General features: G+C 41.0%; 3 protein-coding genes across 3 annotated transcripts in view; all 3 read right to left on the bottom strand.

Annotated features, from left to right (window-relative positions):
• LOC119724871 (protein cereblon-like) overlaps positions 1-26,129 on the bottom strand; it is a 28,042-nt gene extending 1,913 nt beyond the window's left edge. The window contains exons 1-6 of the mRNA XM_038196158.1: positions 26,038-26,129; positions 25,730-25,822; positions 24,347-24,493; positions 22,833-22,888; positions 17,602-17,681; positions 225-316 (exon numbers count right to left, since the gene is read on the bottom strand). Coding sequence (XP_038052086.1) covers positions 225-316; positions 17,602-17,681; positions 22,833-22,888; positions 24,347-24,493; positions 25,730-25,822; positions 26,038-26,092 — 523 coding nt within the window. The 5' untranslated portion in view covers positions 26,093-26,129. The remainder of the gene's footprint in view (positions 1-224; positions 317-17,601; positions 17,682-22,832; positions 22,889-24,346; positions 24,494-25,729; positions 25,823-26,037) is intronic.
• Positions 2,329-3,683, bottom strand: LOC119724873 (C-type lectin domain family 6 member A-like). The gene has a single exon (XM_038196161.1). The coding sequence runs from the start codon at positions 3,236-3,238 to the stop codon at positions 2,759-2,761; it is 480 nt and encodes a 159-aa protein (XP_038052089.1). The 5' UTR covers positions 3,239-3,683; the 3' UTR covers positions 2,329-2,758.
• Positions 15,464-16,546, bottom strand: LOC119724872 (C-type lectin domain family 4 member E-like). The gene has a single exon (XM_038196160.1). It carries the CDS (start codon positions 16,036-16,038, stop codon positions 15,556-15,558), a length of 483 nt encoding a protein of 160 aa, XP_038052088.1. The 5' UTR covers positions 16,039-16,546; the 3' UTR covers positions 15,464-15,555.
• Positions 26,130-26,878: the final 749 nt, after the last annotated feature.

Here is a 26,878-nt window from a genome sequence, read left to right as displayed (position 1 = left end):
TATTAACATTTATGTTAAAATTTATATTTACATTTATATTTACATTTATGTTAAACATTTATGTTAACATTTAGGATAACATTTATGTTAAACATTTATGTTAACATTTATATTAACATTTATGTTAACATTTATATTAACATTTATATTAACATTTATGTTAAACATTTATATTAACATGTTACACTGTACATGTATTTTGCAGACAAACATTCTCTACTTACATTCCTGGTGTATCAGGTGATTCAGAATTAATCCATAAAATGTTTCCTCTGTGTCTTGGGTGCCATCTTTATGTCCATGGGGTTCAAAGGACCTTTAAGATAAAAAGAAAAGATGGGGGAAACTCCAAAATAGTGTGCTGGGAGGGGTGGAGTGAGGTACACAGGTGGGTGGCCTGGTTTGGGATGGGTTGGGTGGGGCTGGGGTTGAGTAAGATTGGAAAGGGGATATCAAGGTGGGGATGGTTGGGGTTAGGTGTGGTTGGGGTTTAGTGAGGTTGGAGTTGGGTGGTAGGGGTGTAATTCAGGTGGGGTGGCTGGGGTTGGGTGGGATGGGTTTATGGTTTGGGTGGGGGTGGTTTGGGTGGGGGTGGTTTGGATGGGGATGGTTGGGTGGGGAGGTTGGGGTGGGGTTGGTTTGGGTTGGTGTGGTTTGGGTTTTGTGGGGGTGTTTGGGGTGGGGGAGGTGGGAGAAGTGGTTGGGTGTGGTTTGGGTTTTGTGGGGGTGTTTCGGTTGGGGAAGGTGGGGCAAATGGTTGGGTGGGTGTGGTTTTGGGGTTGTTTGGGGTGGGCGAGGTGGTGGGGGGTAGGGGGATGGTTAGGGGTGTTTGGGGGGGGGGAGGTGGAGGAGGTGGTTGGGGAGGGGGTTGTTTTGGGTAATTCCAAATCTCACCCCTGAAGAGTTGTTTACTCAACTTCTGCTACTAATAAAGCAGAACCTACCAAAAGATTAATAAACTATATGTTTGCAAAACATGACATGAATTAAAACCTGCCCTTCAGCAAGTATGTTCAGAGCTGTCCGATATCTTGCAGAAGAATTCACATGCTTGCTCAGGTTGGACTCGAACCCAGGACTTCCTGCTTACCAATGAAGTCAACTAAAAAAATTTCTACAATTTTTTTTTTTGTTTCACCAACGCACAGCTAGTTATTAAAGTACAAGAGACACCAAACACAAATTTCCTTTACCGCTAGAATTCTGCGTATGATCTTTTTTTATTCTCCTGAATTTCTAGTTGAACAAATGAAAATTGATCATTGAAACAAGATTTGAAACTAGACTTTTTTCTGGCCTCTCATTTGAAACTATTTTTTTCCACAACAAAACTTACAATGGTTGAGTTTTCATGACATAGTTGATTAAGTTCTATCTTCATATCTATCTTTAACTAAACAACTAATTTACAGGTGCAAGCTGATTCATTACATGTAGTACGCTAGCTGTTCCACCACACGACAAAATTCACAGTTCCAGAACTACATACACTCTTCTCTTCTAAAATTTTGTTCTATACAATGTTGAAGCAAATGTCAGCATAACGATTGTCACAGCCACCTAAAAAGGGTACATGTACTTCTGTGAGTCCTCCCCCGTTTGAATCTTGAGCACCTTGTAGCCGCGTCCTTCGCAAGTCAGCTTCTCAGCAGTGGGTAAGGATGATAAGCCTCCCAAATTATTAGTACTGCGCGATGTTGACGAGACAAAGACACGAATATAAACTACTGCAATGTCTTAAGATGAACCTATCATGTACTGTTCTTGGCAACCAACTCGTTACTTTTAATAATTGGCACTTAGGCCAAAAAAAAAAAAATACTTGGTCTCTGGTCAGCGCGCGCGTCGATTTTAATCATGCGCGTCAACTTTTTTTTCAAATTAACACGGAAGCTACAACAGCGCCCTCTATTGCCGCACCTTCTCAAATTGTTGTACCAAGGAGCACCAAGGAATGGGGAAATTGCACCAAGGCAAATGATAAAGGGCACCAAGGCAAATTCCGGAGGACACCAATGTATAATGAGGACACAAAAAAGCAAAATAGTACTCACTTTGTCTGTACAATTCAAGCTTGAAAAAAAAAAAAAACACCACCAGAAAGCTTTTTGATATTTTTTTCTTTACCGCATGGTTGAGACCAGGGTGCACTGCATGTCCTTGGTGGAAAGCAATAAGCAGAAATAGGCACTTTAATAACTAAATTAATGGGCAATTAACTAAATTGATCAATTTCACTGAAGAGGGAAGGGTTCGGTCAGACGACAATGCAGGGCTGGGCAGGCTTCAAATTTATGCATTTTAAAAATTGTCTTTTTGGGTATTTTTTTCCTTCCAATCCGTACGGTAGGTTGACTGTCGGTATAGGATGACATTAAGATGGGCATGTTGGCTTAATTTTCTCTTTTGCCAGCAGCCCACACCACCAAAACAGCCTCTTAAGTGGGTCAATTTTGTTAAAACGGGAAACGTTAAAACAACAAAACTACAATGGTGCAAGCTGATTTACTAAGTATGCTACTGTTCCACCGCACGACAAAATTCACAGTTCCAGAACTACATACTCTCTTCTCTTCCGTACATTTTGTTCTAGCCACAATGTCAAAGCAAATGTTGGCATAACGATTGTCACAGCCACCTAAAAAGGGTACATGTACTTCTGCGATTCCTCCCCCGTTGAGTCTTGAGCATTTTTTGGAGTTCTGGCATCCGTAAACGCACTTCATGTCACTGAAAATGTCAAGCATGGCGGAGGTTTTTAAAAAAGTTTCTTGCAGACTGCCTTGAAATTATCATCACAAGGGTAATCATGCCATCCTTGGTGTCCAGAAGAAGCGCTACGAATAACGGCGCAATCTTCACCGTCACCTGTCATGCCTGTTTCGGGTTGATCTTGGTCCCATTTTCTGAAGTTGACTTCCACTCCGTTTTCCTGGCACTCCCATCTTCCCTCGGTCGTTATGTCATTGCAGTCGATCCACACATTCAAGCTGGCGGCTATGAATGTTTGAATGAAGTCGTTTTCTTGCAGGGAGCGCGGCACAGCAAGAACGCCGCCCATGTTGCCGCAGGCATCTCTTGCCTTGTCCCACTTGACCAGGGATTCCGTCAAGGAGTAGCAAGAGTTGCCCCATTGGCGCCAGGGCGCCGGGCAGCCGGGTGCCAGAGACCGGCACCGGGCTGCAACTTGAACGACAAAACAACTCGTTGCAAAGACAACGAAAACTGAAGAATGCATATTACTGTATCTGCTCACTGGCGCATGTACATTAATGTGGACAACTCAAAAGTTAGTAATCCTGGCAAAGCAAATCATAAAACACTCTATTAAAATGCACTAGTCCTGCATATGCTGATGTGGGCTCTGTAGTAAAGTTCTGTTCCGTCTCAAAATTTATGCGACGCCAATTTTTCAAACACTCAATACAATGAAGTGAATGCTGGCTTCGTTCAATTAATGCAAGTATGCAACAAAGGATCTCTGCGCACAAATGTGGTAATTTTGTTATGTGCTGTGTTGCCAAGCAACCAATTAAGATGATGAGGCCTTCAATTTCAGCTAATTTTGCGAGGCAGAAAAAAAATTGTGTAAATTTAATAGTGGGTGTAGGGAAAACCTGATGTTTAAAACCTGATCAGTTTACTAAGGCTTTGGAGGATTTTTTTTTAAAGGGAAATAAAGTCGGAATTCTATTACGTTCAAATTCACTTTGTTTTCTAATTTTATATTTTCTTCTCATATTTTTATAAAAGTTAAGTCCAAAACGCCATAGCGTACACCCATATGTGGATGTCGTTTGGGAGAAAAAAAAATGCGGCCAGGGGACCGGTCTCCGATAATGGCCCAAGCGGAAGGCGAGTGCCATTTTCCATGACCAGGCCCCTAGCAGGTTTTAAATGTACTTGTTTAATACCGGCCAAGCACATAAATGTACTTATTCCCATTCATACATACCTTTCGGCCAAAAAGTCAAAACAATTCAAAAATTCACAATTTTCCAATGATTTTGTTCAACAATTTTACCTCAAGTTTTGTGAAACACCCCACATGCCACGTCTATGGTATCGGTATGTGCCTTGCGCGGGTAGCGCCAAAAAAAAATTCTTTTATGGAGATTATCGCGCGCACTGCGCCAAGTGGCGCACAACACAGCGGTACAGGAATATAGTGTTTAAAACCAGCCAGTGGTTTATCGGCGGTATACGACCAGCCACGTGACAGGCTCTCGACCAATAGGAATGAGTAAGCTGTCTTGCATTGTCGGTATTTATGAATATATATTAAAATCTCCCAGATTGTAAATTGATTTACATCACTCCGACACAAACAATTCCATCTTATGAATAGTTTGGTTGTCGTTCCTGCTGCAATATCAGATTCGAACCAGCCAGCCGACTTCAGCAAGCTCGGTGGTTGAGTGGTCAGACGTCTGCACCAGTAAGCAGGAGGTCGCGGGCTCAAGTCTCACCAAAATTTGTTTTCTTCTCACAATCACTTAGGACAAATTTGAGTATACAGTGTGTAATACATTTGTAATACGTCATTGAAAAGGAAATGAACGACACTTTGTTTTTGGTAGGTGATTTTTATTTCTAGCGGTGCACAACGTTATATTTTTAAATTCCATGTATGTCTGTACGTACGTAGCTGAGACAAAATTTTAATTTTTACTATTAAACAGCTAGTGATAAAAGTTAAAAAGACCCCCAAAATACTTTCTTGAATGAACAATTTCACATCACACATAATTGTGTATATACCGGTAATCCTTATTTTTGATTTTTTTTTTAATTTCTGGTATTTGCAAACATCAAAAAACCAAACTACCAAATTATTATGAAATACCTTATTTGACTATAAGTGAATAATAGTCTCAAGCATCCTGTAAAATCATGGCGCCTGGTGTGATGTCATTCTCAAGAAAAATTGAATTATTTTATCAATTTGCAATGATGGTCAGCCAACCATCGTTGAAAAAAACTGACTTTTTCCAAATATCGCCCCCAATTTACCAAATTAAGTTAGAGTCCATGTTTTGTTTGCAATCGTTATACATCCGTGAATAGATGCAAGCCAGCTAGTCTGGTTCCCTGACCTGACAACTTCCCAACATTTATAAATTGAAATATAAGGTCAGGGAATCAGACTACAACAACATAATTTTTTTTCCTTGGTTTTTCCAGCATTTAGGAACACAAATATTTAAACAGGTCACTGACAACAGTGTAACAATATTTGCTATAAACTACTAACCACAAATCCATCAATATCTGAAAATTACAGCAAAAGCAAATCTATGTTTTAAGCAAAAATGGAATTCAGCATTAAAATGTGATTTTTAATAATAATAATAATAACAGGTTCTTATATAGCGCTATAACAACTAAGATCAAAGCGCTTTACATTATTATTACCCCTGATCATCGGGCCATTTAAACATTCCAAATACCATCTCAGCTCCCTGGGGAGTACACAGCTCGATGCTGCCTGTTAGGCGCAAAGAGGCTAATTCAATCACAATAACCATCTCTGCCCTCACATGTACCCATTTACTCCTGGGTGGAGAGAAGCAATGAGTGACAAAGGGCCTTGCCCAAGGGCACACACACCATGACCCCAGGCTGGACTCAAGCCAACAACCTGCAGAATTACCCGCAGACCACGAATCCATTGCTCTTAACCACGAGGCCACAACACTCTTTGGACTCGTTTTGTACCTAGTTTGATTGAAATTTTCCCAAGCACATTTTAAAATGCAGAATGGATTTTTTTCATTTATTTCTTAGATTCCTTTCTTTCACCTCCACAGATAACAATACGGGCGATACACAATAGTGCGCCTCCAAGAGTTTGCAACGCGTTGGCCAATCACAATGCGCGAAATCAGTCGACCTTTTCCAAACGCGCATTGGGTCGACAGATTTTGCGCATTGTGATTGGCCAGCACGTTGCAAACTCTTGGAGGCGCACTATTGTGAATCGCCCGCATTGCTGACTACTGTGACGCGGGATACGGCGTTTTTAACACCCGAGGGGCACATACATGTATGTGCATCACAATACGTGCAATGCAGGGTGTAAGCAGTGCAGTACATACATGTATGAGATAATTGATAAGAAACACAGTGTATATAAAGTATAGTACATGTTAACAGGGCTTTTTTGCAGACCCGACATGCGGCCATTCTAGACAATGAAATTTTCCAAGACACCATCTAAAAACAAAATTTACAAGTGTATACTCCATAATTGATTTTCTAACTCACAACACATTAAAAAGTGCAAAGTTAATACCGGTAGTTCTCCATTGTTCGTCCTCTGCTACTAAATTCACAGGTCTAGAGTTAATTCTCTGATTGTACTGTTTTTCTTCAAAACAAAATTCCACAAAAACTTGCCCGTGAAGTATCTACAGGGTGACCCAAAAACCCTAAAACGTTTGCCTTAAAAAAAAATAAAAGATAGGTGGATTTTATATTTGGGTATATTAAAGCTGAGAGCTTTTTCTTTCAAATACTGAAAAATCATGAAAATAGCACTTTCGGTTGCCAAGAAAATGCCAATTATGTAAAAGTAGTCATTTTTCATTCTGTACACAAAATATTACCACAGTAAGCATGGTAAGGGATTTTCACTGTACCTATTTGTGCATGTCCTAATCCTTACAAACAACACGGCACATAATATGACAAGAGCTAGTACAAATGAATTTGATGGATGTACCCTTTTAAAAGGTATCTCATCCTTTTTAGTCCTATTTTAAACCTTTTCAGCATCATAAATATGCCAAAATATGAAAGAAATTGCACAAATGAAGGCTAATTGCACAGCAGGCTTACAGTAAAATGTTTCACTGTTTGAAGTACTTGTGTACAGGATGAAAAATTACTACTTTGACATAATTGGCATTTTCTCAGCAAGCCAAAGTGCTATTTTCGTGATTTTTTTCAGTATTTGAAAGAAGCAGCTCTCAGTTTTAATCTGATAACCAAAACATAAAAATCCACCAATCCTTTTTTTTTATTTAAAGGCAAATGTTTTAGGGTTGCATTTTTTGGGGTCGCCCTATATTATGGCTCTAAACCAGGTCAAACAGCTGTACAGGTTTTTTTTTTTAACACAACCAACAACTCTTCAACAACAAAAAAGAAGAAAATTCTGCCAATTTTTCGTTTATCCTCTTTGACGCGTCAGCATCCTTACAAGTACTTTATTCATCTGACGGAACGAGGACCAAAAAAGTCTCCGGTTTCTGGTATGGAGCTTGCCCAAAAAGTGGTGCGGCGACGCGGCTTTTTTTTTTTTTACCTGATCTTTTTGCTTCAAATGTCGGCTGATGACTGCAAATGGTGCCCGACTAAACTTAGCGCAAATATATGGGAGTACAGAGATGCCACATAAAGCTTATTTTCGACCATAACCCATTCTAAAAACACGTTAAAATTGTGCAGTAGCAGGATTCCAGTCAAAACCATTGAGTTTGGCGGTTTTGAGACATCATCTTTCTGTTTCATTGAAAAAAAACTTTTTCATTTTGCCGACGCGCATGGCTACGGCGACGCGCGCGCATACCAGAAACCGGAGACTTTTTTTTTGGCCTTACACAAGTTTCTTGCTGACTGCAAAAGCGGGAAGGGTTTGGCTGGATGCCAAGACTGGGCTAGGCAGGCTATTTACAACAATATGACAACCACCAACACAACAAATGTTCACTGAAATGGGACTCTACATGTACCTATTGTTCACTGCTTCCTATCCACATGGAATTTTCTAGCCCTTAATTTTTCAATCTCTACCTGTACACCAAATTTAACGAAGAACATGCAAAGTTAATTTATTAGGTTTCTAGCGTTTCACCTCAGTACGGAAGTTTGAATTGCCTTCCGCGATACCGCGTGATAATTTATCACGGTAACGCGGTATCGAGGAATACGTATCTTTGAATTCTGGATTTCTGTGATAAATTATCACAGTAACGCGGTATCGAGGAATACGTATCTTTGAATTCTGGATTTCTGTGATAAATTATCACAGTAACGCGGTATCGAGGAAGGATTTATCTTTGAATTCCGGATTTCTGCGATAAGTTATCACAGTCACGCAGTATCGCGGAAGGATTTATCTTTGAATTCCGGATTTCTGTGATAAATTATCACGGTAACGCGGTATCGCGGAAGGCAATTCAAGCTTCCGTACCTCAGCAACTAAAATCACGTACACGTAAGGTCTGTCATGAGCCAATGTGGCCCATCAGGCCGGCGTTTATCTCCAGTTTCAGTAGCCTGAAACGACTGAAAATATTTCTACTCCCCCTGGATGGGATGCCAGTCCATCACAGGTTACTCCCCAGCTAATGCCGGTACCCATTTATACTCCTGGGTGGAGAGAGGCAAGTGGGGGTGAAGTGGCTTGCCCAAGGACTAAACATATGACCAGCAGCTGGATTTGAACCCCTGACCCTCCAATCATGAGTCACGAACCCTAACCACTGGGCCACGCTCCCCACGTGTATCAGTTTTCTTATTCTCTGACTGTTTTGTTTTCAAAACAAATTTCATGAACACTTGGACTGAATGAATACTACACGTTGTTTCAAGATTTCACGACTTGAATAAGCCTTTTCGGAGTTCCAACTGCGCATTCATAACCTGTGACAATGCGCATTGTTTGTCTCAAATGGCCTTTGACAACATCGCGCCACTGACTTTACAAAAAGGCTGTTTGTGCATTGTGGGTACTGTCAAAGGGCATTTGAGACAAACAATGTGCGTTGTCACAGGTTACGAATGCGCGCAGTTGGAACTCCGAAAAGGCTTATTCTTTTCTTTCTTTTTTGGAAAACGGTTCTGTTCTGTTTTGTTGATTCACAAGTCCGCTACTGTTCCACCTCACGACAAAATTCACAGACTTTGCAGAACTACAATGTTCATACACTTTTCGCTTCTGTTCATTTTGTTCTATGCACTGTCTAAGCAAAGGTAGGCGAAACGCTTGTCACAGCCAACAAAACGTCAACAACCAGGGTAAATCTTGGAAACGATCCTCCATTGAGCCTTGAGCATTTGTGAAGTTCTGGCATCTTTGAACGTGCTTCCTCATGGCACTGAACATTTCAAGCACGGGGGCCATTTCTAAAAAAGCTTCTTGCAGACTGGGCGAAAAAGAGAATGACAAGGGAAATCATGCCATCCTTGGTGTGCAAGCGAAGCGCTAAAAATAACGGCGCAATCTTCGCCACCACCTTCGTTGGGTTGAGCCTCCGCCCATTTTGTGAAATTGACTTCTACTCCGTTTTCCCGGCACTCCCATCTTCCCTCGGTCGCTATGTCAGTGCAGTCGATCCACACAATCTCCCTTTCTGGAATGAACGTTTCAATGAAGTCGTTCTCCTGCAGGGAGCGCGGCGTGGCGAGAACGCCGCCCAAGTTGCCGCAGGTGTCTCTTGCGTTGTGCCACTGGACGCCCGATCCCGTCACGGCGTAGCAAGAGTTTGCCCACTGGCGCCAGGGGGGCGGGCAACCAGGTCCGAGAGACCGGCACCGGGCTGCGATTTGAGCGACAAAACAACCCAATACAGCAGCAAAGATGAGGACGAGTGAATAATGCATATTACTGTATAATAGACTAGTCACAGTATGTATACGTATAAATGCCAGAACACAAAGTTGGTCACTCAAGCACAAAAGTCATGAAACAAGCCTTTAATTAACTCTGCCAGTGGGTGGCATGGGTGGCAAGAGCGAGAAGCGATCGCCTCTCACCACTGTGGCCCTGGTTCGTTCCCGGCTTGGATCATATGTGAGTAGAGCTGTGCGTTGGTTCTCTCCTATGCCACAAAGGTTTTTCTCTAGGCCCTGCGGTTTTCCTCCCTCCGAAAAAATCAAATACTTTCAATCTCCGGCTGTGCTCCGTGGTCATATGGGTTGTACGGCTGGCTGCTAAAGACGCCGTTACATGTCTGCAGCTTGACCAGCTTGTAGCCGCGTCCTTCGCAAGTCAGCTTCTCAGCAGTGAGTAAGGATGATAAGCCTCCCAAATTATTAGTACTGCGCGATGTTGACGAGACAAAGACACAAACATAAACTGCTGGAATGTCCTAGGATGAACCTATCATGTACTGTTCTTGGCAACCAACTCGTTACTTTTAATAATTGGCACTTAGGCCAAAAAAATAAAAATACTTGGTCTCTGGTCAGCGCGCACGTCGATTTTAATCATGCGTGTCAACTTTTTTTTTCCAAATTAACACGGAAGCTACAACAGTGCCCTCTATTGCCGCACCTTCTCAAATTTTTGTACCAAGGAGCACTAAGGAATGGGGAAATTGCACCAACATTGACCAAGGCAAATGATAAAGGGCACCAAGGCAAATTATGGAGGACACCAATGTACAGTGTGTCTCTAAAAAAAGTAAACCCAACTTCAACGGCAAATTTTCAGAAAACTATAAAATATTTACACATTATTTTTTATGGTTAGATAGTCCAATAAGTCCTCTGTCCAATGATACCACGTAGGTTATGTAACTCTCATGCATGACTGAGCATGATTCAACTTAGTGAATGGGTGTGAAATCATCACTGTGGCAAGTTAGAATTGCACTTTGATTGGAAGTTCATCAATCAAATGACATAGGAAATGTCTGATTTCTTACGAGCATAGCTTAGGGATGTGTACCCTCGACATGACCGCCATTCCTTTCGATGCAAAGCTCGCAACGCCTCCTCATGTCCCTGACAGCACGCCTGATCATTCCCTGACAATAGCGAGAAATAACTTGCCACAGTGATGATTTCACACCCATTCACTAAGTTGAATCATGCTCAGTCATGCATGAGAGTTAGATAACCTAAGTGATATAATTGGACAGAGGACTTATTGGACTATCTAACCATGAAAAAATAATGTGTAAATATTTTATAGTTTTCTGAAAATTTGCCGTTGAAGTTGGGTTTACTTTTTTTAGAGACACACTGTATAATGAGGACACAAAAAAGCAAAATAGTACTCGCCTTGTCTGTACAATTCAAGCTTGAAAAAAAAACCCAAAAAAACACCACCAAAAAAAAAAAACCCGCGTCGCCACATCAATTCTGGAACTTCGGTCTGACCAAAGACCGATTTTTTTTTTTTTTGGCCTTAGAAAGCTTCTTGAAATTTTTTCTTTACCGCATGGTTGAGACCAGGGTGCACTGCATGTCATTGGTGGAAAGCAATAAGCAGAAATAGGTACTTTAATAACTAAATTAATGGGCAATTTACTAAATTGATCAATTTCACTGAAGAGGGAAGGGTTCGGTCAGACGACAATGCAGGGCTGGGCAGGCTTAAAATTTATGCATTTTAAAAATTGTCTTTTTTGGGTATTCATTTTTTTTCCCAATCCGTATGGTAGGTTGGCTGTCGGTATAGGATGACATTAAGATGGGCATGTTGGCTAAATTTTCACATTTGCCAGCAGCCCACACCACCAAAACAGCCTCTAAGTGGGTCAATTTTGAAGAGTTTTGCCCGACACAGAGTTGTAATGACTCGAGTCAATGACTCGACTCAAGTCACAATTTTTGGCGACTCGAGTCCCTAAGGGCAAATGACTCGACTCGAGTCGCTCATCAGAATGACTCGACTCGACTCAAGGAAGGCTTATAACACTCGAGTCCTAAAAAACAAAAGCAAAACATTGCGAAAAATATTTGCAATGACTTACACCGGGCCTAGTGCCGTTTTTTGTTCACATACGTCACGTTAGAATGTTCGCGAATAATATACATGGTTTGATCAGTTTCCCCATTAGTTCAATGGCGATCAGCTGGTACCCCCTTTTTATTTTCATTAAGAGTTGAATGTGGTGTCACCACTTGTAGTAGCCCGAATGTAAAATTATAAAATCCCAAAAATGACTTTCTCTCTTGTGTTTATTTATACTGTATTGTATAGTGTTAAAATATTTGTGACTCGAATTGACTTGAGCTAAATACTTGACTCGACTCAACTCGAGTGGACTGCACACTGTGACTCAACTCGACTCGACTCGACTCAACCTTCTTGACCTAATGAATCAACTCGACTCGAGTCACTTCTTTAACATGCCTCGACTCGACTCGACTCGAGTAAAAAATATCAGTGACTCGTTACAACTCTGGCCTGACATCAAGACAGGGCTATGCAGGCTAACATAATAACAACAACAACAATTTACTTAAACACCTACAATAATTGCTTCACATCGACAAAAAAAATGTCAAGTTCTTAATTTGTTCATCCCCACAAAAAAATGTAAGAAGCGCAAAGTTGATTTACTATTTTTCCACCTCCGCAGCTAAATGCACCGGTCCAGTGTTTATTGTGTAATTCTGTTCTCTTTGCTTGCGTAAGAAAATTTCATGAATACTGAATACGTGCACTTGGAGAATTGTAAAACTGCATTTTAAGCATGTGTGTTTCTTTTATTTTTTTTATATATTTTTTGGCTGATGGTGTGTTTTGACTTGAATAAAACCAAGAGTTCTTCTGTTTTGGAAAACATGAGATATTTTCATTTCTTTTGAATGTTGGTGCAATTCGACAAAGGGGAAATGTACTTCAGATTTGGCCATGTAACTCACGAAAACTGTTATTTCAGCTAATATTTGTGAGGCCAAAATTTCAAAAATTCTGGCAATTTTTTTTGTGCTGAAATAGCTGTAACATCAAAGTTTCTGCCTGAAATGACATCACGCTTTTGCTCACGAATATGGACATTTGCATTAGTATAAAAACCAAAATGCCACCAAAATACCCTTGAAAATTGCACAATGAAAATTGAAAACAAGCTTTACTGGGTAAAAGGTGCATTTTCAAGGACTGCATTAAAAAAAATCACTTACATGGGCCCTTTATAAAGCATAATGGGATGAACGCCTATACATCATTCAGATTTTAATTTATCTCTTTTGGTCAATCATTGCAAGCAATGGCACACACCACCTACGTAAGTTCACTTTCCTCTGGTTCTTGGCTTTTGTTGTGTCAATCATTGCCAATCTTGTCCGCAGTTCACAGCGTTGTTGTTGTCCAGTTCATTTTCATGAGTTATGACTACTGGTACGAGCGCTTTTTCAAAAAATATGAATACGACGAGTCGCAGTTCATTTCTGTCCACCAGTACATGTACAAGTTCAAGTAAAATGCAAACTGCACAGGTACTTTGCAATGATTTGGAGTACGAGTACGGGGTTGAAAAACAAATTGTTTTTGCAAATGTACAAGTTTGAGAACCATTTGAAGAGTGCCAAGTTTGAGTACAAGTACGAGTGCGCGATCTGGTATGAGATCTACAACATTGATTGTTCAGACTGCAGGTTTCTTGCAGACTGCGGCGAACTGCGCAGAGCAGGAGTAATCATGCCAGCCAGACGGACTAAAGGCAGCGCAATTCTCGTTGGTCAATCCATTCGGCTGACTTGAAAGCCACCACCGGTAACCGACAACCACTCCTCCTTCACGGCACTCCCAGGTTCCCTCACTCGCTTCGTCGTTGCAGTCGATCCAAGCCCTGCCTGTTTCTGGTATCAGAGTCGCGACAAAGTTGTTCTCCTCTCCCGTGCCGGGCACAGCTAGAACCCCGCCCAAGTTGTCGCACGCGCTTCTCGCGCTGTACCACGCAAAGGTCGTGCTGGTCACCACGTAGCAAGAGTTGTCATGACGCACCCATGAGTGAGGGCAGCGTGACCTTAACGACCGACACCGTGCTGCGACTTGAGTGACAAAACAACATGACGAAGCGACAAAGATGGCGATGAAAACTGAAGCACGCATTGTTGCTAATTACTGCTGTGCTGGCCTAGCCAGCTCAAACAATACTGTTCATGCCTCAATATCCAGACAAAACAGAAAGCATCAGCATTCAATCTTAAAAGTGTACTTTTCTTCCAATGTACAATGATGTAGGGACAGAATAAAGTCAGACGAAGGCCAGGCCAAAACCCGAAGTTTAAACGATGAAAATTACATGCACATTGGCTCGGGGCGTGACTGCAAAAATAGCTCTTCTCAAAATATGGGAGAAATTCATAAAAGGTCTTACTTATTAATATACTGCATTTTGACACAAAATCAATTTCATATTGTACATGTACATGTACATCTTTTCAACTTGAGCTATATGCAGGGCTCGATCAGCGGTGAAGAATTGGCGACAGAAGATGAAGGCTACAGTAGTTATTTATTGATTGCTTGAGATAATTTTTTGGAGCGTGAAGAACCATTGCAGAATTCCAATATTACCCTCGTTCAGATCGATATCCGACTCTTTGTGGGCGACTTTCACCACTGCATAATGAAATCGGCTATTCAGTGCTGTGAACAGTGACAAAGCAAGGGGATGATCTGAAGTTCTTTTTTCCAAGTCTGACTGCTGTTAACTGCTTCGCGCCGGGATTATTTTTGCTGAAAATTTCGATTTTCGCAAAAGGCAAAATTTTCCAGCCAACTTCTGATATACAGCCAAATGCCACAAATACTGATTCGTAAAAGAGTCATTACAACAGTATTTGCACGATATTTTTTGCCGAAACCTCATACATTTCAATACTCCGGGGTGTGCAGTGGTGCGTAAACTGTAGTAAAAAAAGGCCAATTCAAGATCAACACACGGTCAGCCTCCAGACACTTTACGGTCTTTACGTGTGTGCAAAAGACACGAGAAATTGGCGTGTTTAAACGTCACCCGGAGTCGAGTTGAGGCAATCTTTACATTTTAACTTGTCAGCCGTGCCTGTGTATAGAAAACAGCCAGTGCGTGTTATCACGTCCTCCGATGCAAACTGGTTAAGCGGGAATATTTTGTTGACAAATTTTTCAATGTTCGGTTTTTACATGTACCTCCGACAACATAATTTCATAAACAATGTACATGTAGACTTAATGTTGTCCGAGGGCTTGCAATTCACAGGTTTACTCGGGTGGGACTCGAACCCACCACCAATGGTTCCAAGTGTTACGACCAAAAAACTTCTATGGAGCTGAAAAACAGTGTTCATTCGCTCGACTTCAAAAACGAGGAGAAAATACTCCTTTGCAGCTTGCCTTAATGCACTCCATTGTTTTCCATTCCAAAAGTTCAGTCTGCTGTTCAGAAGGGCGTGCGAGAAACAATTTCACAAGCTCATTACTCGGGTGGAGTTAAACCCACAACCAATGGTTCCAAGTGTTAAGTTAAGATCAAAAACTAGCATGTGCTTGACCAACAGACATCGATCACTTGACTTCAAAATGACCAAAAATGCTCCTTTGGCACTACTCCCTATCCTCTCAATTGTCTTCCGTTCCAAGACACATGTATCTGTTTCTGCTGTTCCGAATTTGTGAGGTTCACCTAATTTTCCTGGGGGATATTCTGGAAATGACAACACGCAGAGCCCACCATTCATATTATTAAGTTTCCACTGGTTCTTTTTTAGAATGACACAAAGTCACAACTTATTCATATTTCTGACTTCACCGAGGGAAACTTTAAGTCTTATTTACTGGTTTTGGGATAATTAAGTTGATTGTCAGTTGTCTTGGCAGGTAGATTACATCGCAGGCTTCTTGCAGACCGCTGGAATCAGAAAATGGCAGGGAAAGTCGTGCCAGCCCAGCAAGTCACTCCGAATGACTGCGCAGTCTTCAGCGGCATTTTTCCCAGCCTGTCCGCGGTCCCAATTCCTGTACTGAACCTCCACTCCTCCTTCTGTACACCCCCAGATTCCCTCGGTCGTCTGATCGTTGCAGTCGATCCACGCCCGGCCCCCGTAACCCGGCAAGAACGACATGATGAAGTCGTGCTCTTCCTGGGAGCGCGGCACTGCGAGAACGCCGCCCAAGTTGCCGCACTCAGCTCTCGCGTCGGACCACTTGATGGTGGATTCTGTGATCAAGTAGCAAGAGGCTCTCCGATGGTGCCACTTCGAAGGACAGGGCGGACCTGCATTCCATGGTCTACATCCCTCTGATGCGACGTGAGCGACAAAAGTAATCGACACACAAGCAAAGATGGTAAAAACCGAAGAATGCATCTTACAGCTCACCGGTACTTGTACAAGGGTAGTGACTGCTCAGAAACTACTACTCGTTAAGACAGCATCTTCAGATGCACAAGCCTATTAAGTTGAGTATCCACTGAAAACATGGAAAATGAAGCAAACTCAGAGTCAAATCCAAAATTCATTGGAGGAAAACCCATGTGACTTGCTCGTCCATAGCTCAAGAGTTAAAATGATGATGCGAAACACGACTGGCTTGATCCGACGAAAGTCCTTCTTCTCAACAATGGTCTTGTTAAATTGGCTTTTCCTTATACTCTGTTGTTGCCAACCGACCAATTTGATCCCAAAGATCGCCTTGGCAACCAACCATAAAGGGGGGGGGGGGGGTACACCCCCTTTTTTTAAAATCAATATTGAACTCTTTTGTTACTAATTATTCTCGTTACACAGTGGCTTGATCCAAGGCCAGAAAGGCTGTTTTCTCAAAAATGGTCTCGTTAAAAAAACGTCCTTGTAATTAGGCGCTGGCAAGCAGCCAAAGTATGTAAAACACCCAGAAAGGCTGTTTTCTCCAAAATGTTTTCGTTAAAAAAATGTCCTTGTAATTAGGTGCTGGCAAGCAGCAAATGTATGTAAAATCCAAGGCCAGAAAGGCTGTTTTCTCAAATATGGTCTCGTTAAAAAAATGTCCTTGTACAGTAAATAGGTATTGCCAAGCAGTCAATGTATGTAACACACCCAAAAGATTGGCATCCATCAGCGATTTTAATACACAATGTTGAAATGGAAAGTACCGGTATTAAGGCAGGAACGGGTGATGCAGAGAATGGTTCCCCAATAATATAATAGTGAAATGAATTGCGTACAATTTTTTTTGGAGCTCCACATTTTTTTTTAAGGCAATATTATACAATATTTGCAAACATCACAAAACATAACTGCCCACATTATTGTGAAAATTGACTGTCAGCGATAGGGCTCGCTCAATGACGACCATCTCTGTAGGAGAACTGCAACTGCGTATATTACGCAATCAAGCACGCATTACGCAGTGTTGAAAATGTTCCAAACACGCGCGCTTGTTGCTCCAAATGTGTTCGAAATACAACGCAGCCGATGTGCGTTATGCAAGTTGACGCTCAAAATGCCGATGCACGTGGATGGTCTTTAAGAAATGACGTCATTTGAACGAGACCTATTGATAGTCTCAAGCATCCTGTGAAATCATGGCACCTTGTGTGCTGTCATTTTCAAGAAAAGTCAATTTTTTTTTACCAATTTCCAAGGTCATCTGACAATCATTGAAAAAAAACCCTGACAATTGTTTCAAATACTGTCTCCAATTTACCAAATTTATTTAGTCCACATTTTCTGGTTACACATCCATGAATGACCTTTGACCTTGGTATGTGACCTTGGTATATGACCTTTGACATTGTTATCAAATGAAGGTTGCCATGTTGCATCTATGACCCAAGTTTGATTCCAATTGGACTTCAACTTTTCAAATGAGACCAACTTTTTAAAAAAACCTAAGGGCCAAATTTCCATGAACTTTTCCTGACTTGTAATGATAAAAAGATAGCAGCTTACCAGCCAAGGTGCGCCCTGCAATGTGGACACGACACTATCCGCCATGAGTAGGTAGGGAACCAGCTATGCTCCGCAAAGGCCTTGGGGGGAAAAAGTCAAAGTAACATATAATTTTTTTTTGTTTTGATAACCAAGCGTAACATTCAATGCAATTTTAATGGTGTATTTTTTTTTCCAATTTAAAAACCGGACCCTTAAAAAAAAAAATCAATATCACATGAAAAATCGTCTTTGATTATAAAATATGCTCAATTCTTATATCGGCTGTTACAACAAATATAAAACAATTTGAAGAAATGAAACCGAAAACTTGCAAAAGTCATCTGACAAGGTCGCGTCATTTCCTTTAATTGAATTTCAGTTTCAGAAATATTTATGTTCACAGAACTCAAGGTCTGTAGAATTATAAGTAGTCCCCCCCCCCAAAAAAATAATACTTATCTGATGCAAAACACCCTGTAGTCGTACTTTGTCTGGCAAAATGTCATTTTGAGGCAAGGAATTTTTTTGCAGGACGGAATTTTTAAAAAGTGCATCAAGTGCTGAAAAAAGATTTCCTTTTTTTCTCGTAATACAATATCACTTTCAGTCTCTATGATTGCTCGCTTAGAAGAAACCAAATCTTGCATTGTTCTCCAAATGCCTTGACTTCAATGTTTGTGAGTTAGAAAGCTGGACTGAGAGTGCCCAAATATGGTGATCTACAGATATGCAAATGAAGAGGTGGGTGTATTCAAATGATGAAGGAAACATCAGCCAATCGAAGGACTCATATGGGTATCTGCCATATCAAAGTGCATTTTTGTTTTGTTTTAAACAAGAAAGCAATGCCATATGCAAATGACTGACACACTTTCAACCAATCAAATGAGCACATCTATGGCTTCTACAATCTTCAGGTACACATTAAAATAAGGATGCAGTGCTATATGCAAATGAATGAAGGAAACTTCAGCCAATCAAAAGAGGTCAATTATGGCAATGGTATCTGTGGCGGCAGCACTGTAGTATGTTAATGCAAATCAGTAGGCTGGGCCGTATGCAAATGATGAAGGACATTTCAGCCAATCAAAGCAACTCTTCTATGATATCTTGGACAGCAGTGTCATGTAGTCTCTCGGTGCCAAAGGACTGTGCAAATAAGCCTAAGGCGGGGCTTTATGCAAATTAGTGACCAAAGCTTCAACCACTTACTAAAATACGGAGGTAAGTTTCATTTTGTTTACTTGTGGGTCAACTTTTTGTCTCTGAAAATCAAATCATTTGAAATTCAGGAGAAGAAACATTACACAAGCAGAAACTTGTTTGTCTTAACTCCTCATTTTATGTCACAAACTCTTCATTTTATGTCACAAAAAAGGGAGAGTATGTCACAAAAATGGACGTTTCCAAATCTTAAAAAAAATCAGTACTGTAATTTTGTTCTGGGTCCTATGCTAGGTCCACAACTATCAAGAGAAAGAAAAAATGGAAACCTGAAATAGAAAGAATTATGGGGACCGCCAGCCTGATTAAAGGAAACACGCAGTGGAAATTCAGCTCATCTTGTTTTCATGGATATTACTATGTGTTGCAACAATACATACACGATCTTAATACTGGTTTTTATTGGAAGTGACAAGAAAGTAGTAATTTTTCAATTATTAGCAAATCCTTTCATAAGAGGGCGCTATTTTGCTTTTGTCACACAAGGTACTCCTTGTCAAAAGTGCATATGAACAGTACAAAAATTAGTCCTTCAAAATTACCCACAGAAAAGTTTTGAAGAAATATTGGCCACTACTTTTGTCCAAACAAGCTATTTAACATGATAAACAAGTAAAACCTAGAAATTACACCAAGAAAATGAAGGAAAGTTTGATATATTTGTACACAAAGCTAATGAGCCACTACTGTTCTGCCTTGAATGGCATTACTCATTGGCTCATGAATATGGAAATTTTCATTAGCATAAAAACAAAAATGTTGGAATTTCTCCCTTTTACTGCTACAATTGGAGGTGGAAAGTCATAGTAACATGGCAAGAAAGCTGTTTTAAATGTATTTAAGTTATAAAAATCCTATTGCATGTTTCCTTTACGTTCAAGGCAGTTCAGGACTCTCACTTCCTAGTCCCTTACTTTCCCAGATAGGACAATTGGAGGAACTATCGGTGAAAGTGTAAATGTTCCAAACGACAAGTCTTGGTTTTGCAGTACGATATCACAAGATTTCAGTTTTGGTGTCACTGAGAATGCAGTGTTCGATTTCTGCCAAAAAGAAAAAGAAAAAAGATTTTAAAAGCATTCCCCTGACTTCCTCGAGTCAGAAAGCATCGAGATACCATCGGACATACACACAGTTACTGGCAGAGAACGGATCAGGTCCCACACGCGATTATGGATTACTCAAATACTTCATTTGTGAACTTTACCGACAAAATCAATGAAACAATCACGCAGGAGGACAAAGAGTATGCAGAAGCCGTGGAGAACTATCAAAGGCAAAAGAATATTAACTATGCCATTGCTGTTGAAGCAGCCTGGTGCACTGCACCGACAGGCCTTTTGTTGAGTGTGATGTTTCTGTACGTCGTGGCGCGGATCCGAACCATGCGAACCGTCGTCAACGTCTACCTGGGCAATTTAGCAGTCGCAGACTGCTTATACCTAACATGTATTCTCGTTTTTTTGGCTCCACAAGTGACCAGCTCCGTGTTTGGTGTAATTTTCAAGATCGTTTCTGCTTCAAGCAACATGGCTTCGTATTTGATAGTCGCTTCCCTGGCCTACGAGCGGTTCGTGGCTGTCTGTCGTCCACTGGCTCTCAGAGCCGAGTCGAGCAAAGCTCAAGCCGCCAAAAGACTGGCTAAAGTATGGATGGCTGCGATTATCACAGGAGGTGGGGCTACTTCAGCTATCCACTGGGGCGCGGAACTTGGTGTGGTCATTGCTGGTGTGTTGCTGTTAATCTTTTTCACAGCTGGCCTCATCACTGTTGCCTACTTCTATACTCGTATCGTCCAGAAACTACGACAGCAACCTAGGATCACATCGACTGATGATCATCGCCATCGACTTCAACGAGTAATCATCATGCTTATCGTGAACACTGCCATCTTTTTTATCCTTAACACTGCAAAAATCACAGAACTTATCTTTGGCTTGGTTCTGATTTGGTCTGAACTGTCTGGTTTAAGTAAGATCAAAGCCATGCGTTCGTTTAATAATTTGACCATATTTACGTTTATATTTAATATACTCAATTGTTCCGTAGACCCTCTTGTATACAGCGGCGTTAACAAAGACTATCGGGAAGCTTTTGTGGAGGCATTCTCTTGCCTCAACCCAAAACGCTGTTGCAACCGTTTCTGCCAAAGTCCGGACACCTTACAGCAGCCAGCACAGCAGATTGAACTGCAAGAAATCCACCACGGCCAAGACACCCCACAGCAGCCAGCACAGCAGATTGAACTGCAAGAAATCCGCCACGGCCAAGACACCCCACAGCAGCCAGCACAGCAGATTGAACTGCAAGAAATCCGCCACAGCCAAGCCACCCCACAGCAGCCAGCACAGCAGATTGAACTGCAAGAAATCTGCCACGAACAAGACACCCAACAGCAGCCAGCACAGCAGATTGAACTGCAATATATAAACCACGGACAAGATACCCCACAGCAGCCAGCACAGCAGATTGAACTGCAAGAAATCCACCACGGACAAGACACCCCACAGCAGCCAGCACAGCAGATGGAACTGCAAGAAATCTGCCACGGACAAGACACCCAACAGCAGCCAGCACAGCAGATTGAACTGCAAGATATAAACCACGGACAAGATACCCCACAGCAGCCAGCACAGCAGATTGAACTGCAAGAAATCCACCACGGACAAGACACCCCACAGCAGCCAGCACAGCAGATTGAACTGCAAGAAATCTGCCACGGACAAGACACCCAACAGCAGCCAGCACAGCAGATTGAACTGCAAGAAATCCACCACGGCCAAGACACCCCACAGCAGCCAGCACAGCAGACGGAACTGCAAGAAATCCACCACGGACAAGACACCCCACAGCAGCCAGCACAGCAGATTGAACTGCAAGAAATCCACCACGGACAAGACACCCCACAGCAGCCAGCACAGCAGATTGAACTGCAAGAAATCCACCACGGCCAAGACACCCCACAGCAGCCAGCACAGCAGACGGAACTGCAAGAAATCCACCACGGACAAGACACCCCACAGCAGCCAGCACAGCAGATTGAACTGCAAGAAATCCACCACGGACAAGACACCCCACAGCAGCCAGCACAGCAGATTGAACTGCAAGAAATCCACCACGGACAAGACACCCAACAGCAGCCAGCACAGCAGATTGAGCTGCAAGAAATCCACCACGGCCAAGACACCCCACAGCAGCCAGCACAGCAGATTGAGCTGCAAGAAATCCACCACGGACAAGTCACCCCACAGCAGCCAGCACAGCAGATTGATTTGCAAGAAATCTGCCACAGCCATGATACCCTACAGCAAGTTGCTGATCATAACTTTACATTTTAAACTCCTGAAAGAAAAAAGCTTCTCCATGGATTTAAAGGTAATTATACAACATTTGCTTTATTCTGCAGTTTTTAGAAATGGATGGATTTGGGGGGGGGGGATACTTTTTTATAGCAAATATTGTTACACTGACATGTTTAAAGTTTTGTGTTCATAAATGCTTGAAAAACCAAGGAAAAAAGGTTGTTCTTGTAGTCTGGTTTAATACCTGACCTTACTTCAGACGGAGCAATTTATAGACGTCGGGGAATTGTCAGGTCAGGGAACCAGACTAGCTGGCTTGCACCTGTTCATGATGTGTAACCGATTGCAAACAAAATAAATTTGATAAATTGGGGGCAGTTTTGGAAAAAAGTCAGTTTTTTTCCAACGATGTCAGTTTTGAAAACAATTTTTTTCAACAATTTTGAAAAAAGTCAGTTTTGTTCCCAACGATGGTCAGCCAGCCATCGTTAAAAATTGAAACAAATTCCACTTTTCTTCAAAATGACAGCACGCCAAGAGCCATAGTTTCACAGGATGCTTGAGACTATCATTCGCTTACAGTCAAGTAAGGCATTTCATAATAATTTGGTAGTTTTGTTGTTTGGTGTTTGCAAATGTTGTGTACTACATGTACCTTTAATATCAATTGAACTATTACTTTTTAAAAAATATTTAAATGAATCACTGCAAGAGGAAATCTACCTGTTCAGCTTTTATCACTTCAGCCTGTTTAGCTGTGATGAGCTCAAACACTCTGCCTGTTTAAAAATGTATCAATATAAAACCAATGTTACAGCAGAATGCAACCTGTATCTGAGAAATTTTATAGGCCCTACATTAACCCAAAGTTTTGGTAAATCTGCCAAAATTTCAACCATGTGGCTTTATAGAACTTGTTTTTTTGGAAAGGATAGTACTGTTCAGCCAAATAACTTTGACTTTTGGTCCCAAATTTGTTTTAGAAGTAAAAAACAAAATGCAGTACTGGATTAAGGAATAGTGCTAGATTATGAGAACTTAGGCCAAAAAAAGATAGTTCTGCTTTCGATTACATGGCGTTCGAAAATAAGGTAGGTAAGGCCAAAAAAAAAAAGTCTCCGGTTTCTGGTATGCGCGCGCGTCGCTGTAGCCATGCGCGTCGGCAAAATGAAAATTTTTTTTTTTCAATAAAAGATGATGTCTCAAAACCGCCAAACTCACTGGTTTGACTGGAATCCTGCTGCAGCACATTTTTAACGTGTTTTTAGATAAGTTATGGTCGAGAATAAGCTTTATGTGGCCTCTCTGGCATGTCTGGACTCCCAATCCCATATAGGCCTATTTGTACTAAGTTTAGTCGGGCACCATTTGCAGTCATCAGCCAACATTTGAAGCAAAAGAGTCGGAAAAAAAAAAAAAGCCGCGTCGCCGCACCACTTTTTGGGCAAGCTCCATACCAGAAACCGGAGACTTTTTTTTTTGGCCTAAGTAGGGAATTTTTTTTTTGGCCAATTTTTTTTGTGTACGGTCATATGGAGGCGTCTGCCATGTCTGCGTGTAGTCAAGGGTAAAGGTAGCAATTGATGGTTTTGGGTGGTTTTTTTTCTTCTCATTTTTCCCATAAAAAAAAATAGGGCAGGGGCTCTCAGAATAATGTAGGTAGGGAAACCGGAAGCAGAACTATTATTTTTGGGGGGGCCTTAGGAAACCAGTTTCAAAAGCAAAAACACACAGGGGTTTATCCAGCAATGTTTGTCTTATTCTAACGTAAAATATTAAAGTAACTATTGATTACTGCTCAAAAATTAACTGTATTTATTTTTATTTTTTGATTGGTTTATATATGAAGACTTTATTTCTGATTTGGATATATGCATTTGAAAAAGTGAAAAATGTGTACATTTTTCTAAACTGTTTCTAAACTCCATTTTTACTTTGACTGTATCCTAATTGAAAACTATAACAGCTGTCGAAACTGACTTTAGCCAGCCAGGAGATTAGAGGGTGGGATTCTTAAAGGAAACAAAATGATAGTGATCACGTTTTTGAAATAAAGTCTTCATTCTTCAATTTTGGAATGAAATTAAAAGTTATGGTTAAAATTCAAGTCTCTATAACTGATAACAATCTTTGTAATTTTATCAAGTGAAAGCCTTTCCCTCAATTTTTCACATTCAACACTTTTTTTACACCCACTTCAAATAACAAATCAGCAAGTGTTCTATTTATTTACTTGCCTTGAGGATTTTTAAAGAGTTGAATTAAAACATTGTCCACGCCCAGAATGGTGTCATTCCGTTGGTGCAGCGAAAGGTCACTTGTCCGTCTGATTAGATCGGTTGCCTGGGTGACCTCATGACCACACTGACGACACAGTAGGAATGCTGTAGGATTCAGTTGTTAAAATAATTGTTAATTCAAGGACAGAAAAAATCATTCAAATATTAAATGTAGGGCACTCCAGCTAATTTTTAATCAGATTTATACAGCTTGGGATTCATTCATTAATTTCATTCATTCTTTATTATTTTTACCACATCTCATTTCATTAAGTGACAAGGCATAAATACATACATATAGTTTTGGGTATTATAAAGCGGTCATACTAAAAAGCGTCAACACAGCGTCAACACATCCAAAATGCATTAAAAGTGACAAAAGCAGTATATAGCCCATATAGTATGGTCAGAAACAAGATTTAGGTATAAAAGTAATAGGTTAAACGTCTGAAAATTGCAATTTTCATTTAAAGAAAATTGGCTCTCCGTGCCGCTCTGAAATCGGCTGCCATGTTGCCTCAGTGGTAGCCCCACTAGTGTGGCCGTCGGTATGCTGCGCTGCCTTAGGTTCAGCGCAGCATACCGACGGACCATACCATTATGCTAAAGGGTGATAGCGTTGTACAATAAACCAACAGAGAGGGCGCGGCCGGCCAATACCAATAGATATCCCTTTCAATAAAGTAAATGAAACATAAACACAATTCACAAAATAATGATCCACCACTCCGATCCTCAGTCCTCACAGCAGGGGTGTGAGTGACCACTGATAAAAATGGCTGAAAACAGCTGAAAAAAAGGTGTAAAAAGGCTGAACTTTGGAAATCTCCTATACTTTTGTACACAGCAAGTGAGGGAAAAAAGCTGAAATCCAAAACCAAAAAAAGCTGAAATCAGCTTTAAAGCTGAGATTTCACACCCCTGTCACAGATCTGGTATTCCTCTGTTGTTTATGACAAGATAATGTCATTACCTACACACCCCTACTTGAAATGGTGTAGTCCAAGCTTTGTGCGAAGTCAAGATGGCGGACAACGGCCGTGCACGTGCGAGTGAAAGGTCATTTTTTTCGCGTGAAAATACTATATTTTTAACAACGAAATGGAAACTCAAACCAATGGAAATTCTCTTTTATTCTATGCTTTACAATTATATACCATTTTTGTTAATTTAAAATGTGTTTTGGATGTGTTGACGCTTCTGTCATGTGTTGACGCTTTTTAGTGCGACCCTTATAAAGTTCGAGCTTGTTTTACAAAATATATTTTGGGCGCATTATTTTCTAATTAGAGATGGTGGATTTTTTTCTATGCCCTAACCTGCTCAAGTTAAACGACTCACCTTCCCACTCGTCGCTGTCTGAACCGCTGCCCGATATGCGCCCTACCTGCAGTGTTGCAATAAGTAAGAAAAGGTAGCGAACAACTGCAGAAACCATCCTAGAATGGAATCAACTTCACCCTAACATCCGCTCTTCACCTGACATTAAGACTTTCAAACTGGCACTGGACAACATCAACATTCAAGACCTGGCTTCCAAAACCCAATCAAGAATTTAGTTGCTGCACACCTGACCCTGACCAACGTACGTCGACAACCTTCTAGGTGTTTGTACGTTTATGGAACAGAAACAGAAACAGAAACAGAAATGCAACCGAGATTCCTGTGAGAAACGGCATCACAAACTCTCATGGGCGCCGCCATCTTGGAATTGCTCACTACCTACCGATTGAGGGCGCTAACATCAAATGAAGTCGACACAAAATAAACGGATCCGCATCAGCAAAAACTTTCCAGAAAAAAAATAATACACAAGGTGCACCTTTCTTATTTCTCAAAAAGGATTATTTATTCTTTCAATACAATAGATTCCATAAAACATACCAACATTTTCCTGTGACATGCATTCATGATTAACTTATTAGAGATGATTTTTTTTTTTTTAGGAACACATTTTGTGCACTTTTCTTAAAGGGAAAATACAACATTTGCAAACATCAAAAAATAAAACTACCAAATCATTTTGAAATACCTTGCTGGACTGTTAGTGAATGACAGTGTAAAGCATCCTGTAAAATCATGGCACCTGGTATACTGTCATTTTCAAGAAAAGTGCTATTTTTGTATCAATTTCCAACGCTGATCGGCCGATCAGCATTGGAAACAACTGGCTTTTTTTTCAAATACTGGCCCCAATTGACCATCGCACTTGTTTGCAATCGATTACAAACCTATGAACGGGTACGAGCCAGCTAGACTGGTTCCCTGACCTTACAATTCCCCAATGTATGTAAACTGCTGTGTTTCTTCTTATATGGAGTCAGGGAACCAGACTACAGGAAAATGATTGTTTTTCTTGGTGTTTATAGCATTTTCAAACCCAAAACCTAAAAAAAGTCAGTGTAACTATATTTGCTATATATTTCCAACCCCCCAATTCCATCCATTTCTGAAAATTACAGCAAAAGCAAATGATGTATATTCCCTTTA

The sequence above is a fragment of the Patiria miniata genome, unplaced genomic scaffold (assembly GCF_015706575.1).
Source record: "Patiria miniata isolate m_02_andy unplaced genomic scaffold, ASM1570657v1 HiC_scaffold_18, whole genome shotgun sequence".
NCBI lineage: Eukaryota > Metazoa > Echinodermata > Asteroidea > Valvatida > Asterinidae > Patiria > Patiria miniata.
The sequence above is the reverse complement of the archived record's forward strand: the minus strand, read 5'-3'. Positions and strand labels throughout refer to the sequence as shown.